The sequence below is a fragment of the Dendroctonus ponderosae genome, unplaced genomic scaffold, assembly GCF_020466585.1.
Source record: "Dendroctonus ponderosae isolate FM_Combo_2020 unplaced genomic scaffold, Dpon_F_20191213v2 Dpon_F_20191213_6, whole genome shotgun sequence".
Lineage (NCBI taxonomy): Eukaryota > Metazoa > Arthropoda > Insecta > Coleoptera > Curculionidae > Dendroctonus > Dendroctonus ponderosae.
Window position 1 is genome coordinate 2,664,890 of NW_026018814.1, and position 3,592 is coordinate 2,668,481.

Here is a 3,592-nt window from a genome sequence, read left to right on the forward strand (position 1 = left end):
AGCAAACCACTTCTGAAGATGCAAGCCACTCGTGCTTGCGAAACGTCAAGAAGAAATTCTACCGAACGACGGCCTAAAAACCCATTAGTTTCAATATTGTTTCCAATTCCAAAGTTTCACAAAACCTTCGAGACTCTTTCCTTCGTTCAGCTGCATTGAAACTGTACACACAAAATCTCGCAGACAAATTTGCGGACTTAGTCCCAACCAGACTCTCCTAACTGAATAAGTTCAATTTAGGATCACCGTTAAGAAGCCTGCTAATATCTTTCTCTATCAAAAAGAACTTTCCCAAGCTGGGACGTGGCGAAGAGTCGAATCCGGCCCTTAGAGTGCTGTATGGAATGAGGGTTTTTTGCATTTGCATGATCATTACCGATCATCGATTTGGCACGTTTTTGAGCAGCGGTATTTTGAATTTTAACACCGTGGAAGAGGTGAGGATTTGCAGCAAAAAAGCTTTGCTTGTTAATGAGGGTGTCTTTGCAGCAATATAGGTCATTTTTTGGAACGCTGTTTTTCCATGGGGATCTATTTGTTGATTCCTTCTTTATCCTGAGCGGGCTGTTAGTAACCTACTGCCTGCTAGTCCAATGGGAGAAGAAGTTCCTAAACCCCGCCTACGTAATTATTTTGAGATACATGCGGTAAGTGCCTCAAAAACCAACTTTCAGAGTTTAGCAACATAAGTTTCAGATTGACTCCGCTCTACGCCTTCGTCATTTTTTTCTGCGCGACTTTCTTCGACTTTGTGGGATTTGGTCCGATGTGGAAAATAATAATTTCACCAGAGGTGCAGGACTGCAGAAAGAACTGGTGGACCAATTTACTCTACATCAGCAACTACGTCAATGCTGACCACATGGTATGCCATCAAACCCAAAAATCCCCAGAACTCTTCCAACGTTGTTTTTTTTTCAGTGCATGGTTCACAGTTGGTATTTGTCCTGCGACTTTCACTACTTCATCCTGGCCCTCGCCCTAACAATCCTCATATACAAAATGAAGAGAACTGGACTGGCTTTATTGGGCTTGGTGTTTCTCGCATCGATTCTCATCCCGTTTATCATTGTCTTCATCTACCAACGGCCGGCAGTTTTATTTTTCTACCTGGATTTCATCCGAAGCCCCAAGTCGCATCCAGATTTTTTGCTCACGTATATTAAGTCGCATGCCAGAAGCACTCCTTATATTGTGGGGATTATTGCCGGATATATGTTTTACAGATTGAGGCAACATAAAGTCAGTGTTAATTGGGTAAGTCGAGTGTTTGAGTCCAAACAGCTGCTGGCTGTGGTGGTTTGGTAAGTTTTTCTATAGAATACCTGCGCGAGTTGAAGAGACGCATCAGGTTAAAACGGTGGTTGCAAGAGAATCAGAAAATGAGTTAAAGAGGGAGCATTTTTCCGCGTTCTTTCCTAGTCAAGGGCATGAGAACCGCGATTCTTCAAATCGAAAATTTTGCAGAAACCGACTGATTCACACAAATTCTACCAGGTTTTGTGTTTCTTCCGCAACCATCCTTATTCGAAGAATCTCTTTTGCATTGCATGATAACGCTGAACGCACATGCAATGCGTCAGACAATATAATGAGCCTGAAGTAACTGTTCAATGGTCAAATGTAACCAATGCAATAGCAGCAATCTTAGCACCCGGCCAGTATGAGATAAGGCAAAAAGAGAAAGTTGCAGTTATTCAATAATAGGTTATGTCAGACGCGCCAATATAGATGATTGTTCAGGTGTAAATAAATGTTATAAAGGCGCGTATAATAAAGCAACACCGAATGGGCAAATATTGCCAAATACCTCAAAGGATGGGTACCTGTTGATGATTAATTGTGCAATTCTTTTTCGATTTCAATGAGCATTCTTTGATTGCGAATGATCGACTAAAATTTAAGGGATTTTGAGAAGATTTTCATTTTTGCCACAAAATCGACCTCCACCCTTAGAAAAATTTCGGACGAAAATCTAAATTTCACATGCGTGTTTTTTTATCTCAATCGATTCTTTTCGACGTAAAAAGGTCACAAATATGCATTTATAAACTGTTTGAGTCAATAATAAGGAAGAAATCGTCGGCTAAAGATCGTGACCGATCAAAATGTGTCGAAAATCTCTATTATTTCGGATCTGAAACTTCTTTCGATGCATTCCTCGCGTCCGTGAGCTGAAAATGATGTGAAATTTAAGACATTTTGAGAAAATTTTCACTTTCATTCAATTTTTCAATTTGGATTCGTCCAAGGTACAAATCACACGGCCATGGTATCGGAAACATCACAGGAGCGGGTTCATAAACGGATGGGGGAACAACGGCCATTCAAATGACGTGTGTCAGGGCGTTCAAAAAGAAACGACCTTTAACAAGGACAGATAGACTTCCTTGTGTGATAGACAGAGCGACACAAAGTCATTTATGAACCCGCTCCAGCTCATGACCAAATGTTGACATTTACTGCCATTGCAGTGAAATGCTAATACCGGGGGGGTTTCAATAGTAAAACCAGAAACAGATTCTATTCCAAATCAAGCTGAAGCTCTATAAATGAAACTTTTCCTAAATGAAAATTTTCACTTACTAGTTCGCTTATACATTCGCGTCTAATATCGTTTTGAAGCGATTCCAATAACTGACTTGTAATACTCCTTCAGGTCCAAACAGTCCAGCAAAAAATTCGCCAGGTCATATTTGGAAACTTTTCTGGAAATGTACATGTCGTGAGCAACTATGTATCCTGTGGCCGGATCCGGTGAAATGTGCGGCGGGAAAACGGCAACATACTTCAAATCGGACACTTTTAGAGCATCGTACATTCGCCGATGTTCCTTCGTTAGATCCTTCAGCCGATCCGGCACCAAACCCGACTCGATGTCGAAGAACAGAAACGCGGAAAGACACACGGAAATAATTTCCACATTTTCCTCTTTCATGGCCGAGATAATGTTGCGAAGCCCATCGCTCAGAACGGTGGTGGGGCTGGGATCAGAACGCGTGCCTAAGGCCACAACAACAGCCTCAGTTCCTTTTACCCCATTTGAGACTGCACTATAATCTAAAACATCGCCTTTTACAATTTCCACGCGTTTCTGCAAAGGCTCTGGAAGCAGGGTGGGGTCTCGAACAAACGCTCTGATTTTAAGGCCGCGCTCTAAGGCTGCTGCAGTCACGCAAAGGCCAGTCACTCCAGTAGATCCGAAAATGATTATGTGTTTCACCATTATGAACTTTGACGCTGTTAATTTGACGGAAAAACGTGCACTTAATCGGTATGTTTTCCAAGTTCAACTGATAAGGCTCGGAGATTTCTGGTGGGATTCGTTTAATTTAGTTAAGCTTTTGAGGCGATCCCAATACAGCTCGATAGTATTCGGGCACATTCAAGCAATCGACCATAAAGTGGGCCAGGTCAAATTTTCTTCGACATGTACATTTCTTTTGTCCTTAACTACTGTACAGGGTTATTCACGCTATACGGCACGAACGTTTGCGGCTAGCCCCTTTGTTTTTTGCAAAGTATTATCTGATGATTCCACAGACGCCTATCGGGTGCACATTTTAAAAATATTTTTGTAATGTACAGAGTG

The 3,592-nt window shown here is 41.7% G+C and overlaps 2 protein-coding genes across 2 annotated transcripts in view; one reads left to right on the forward strand and one right to left on the reverse strand.

Annotated features, from left to right (window-relative positions):
- The window catches only part of LOC109536474 (nose resistant to fluoxetine protein 6), a gene marked incomplete in the record, with an annotated part of 8,988 nt that overhangs the window by 1,993 nt on the left and 3,403 nt on the right, over positions 1-3,592 (forward strand). The window contains 3 exon segments of the mRNA XM_048667532.1: positions 490-647; positions 697-865; positions 922-1,257. Coding sequence (XP_048523489.1) covers positions 490-647; positions 697-865; positions 922-1,257 — 663 coding nt within the window.
- On the reverse strand, positions 2,506-3,447 carry LOC109536475 (flavin reductase (NADPH)-like). Its single transcript, XM_048667533.1, has one exon. The coding sequence runs from the start codon at positions 3,224-3,226 to the stop codon at positions 2,609-2,611; it is 618 nt and encodes a 205-aa protein (XP_048523490.1). The 5' UTR covers positions 3,227-3,447; the 3' UTR covers positions 2,506-2,608.

Bases quoted from the DNA above. Each gene is read 5' to 3' on its own strand.
- LOC109536475 (XM_048667533.1), bottom strand. From the start codon at position 3,226: ATGGTGAAACACATAATCATTTTCGGATCTACTGGAGTGACTGGCCTT.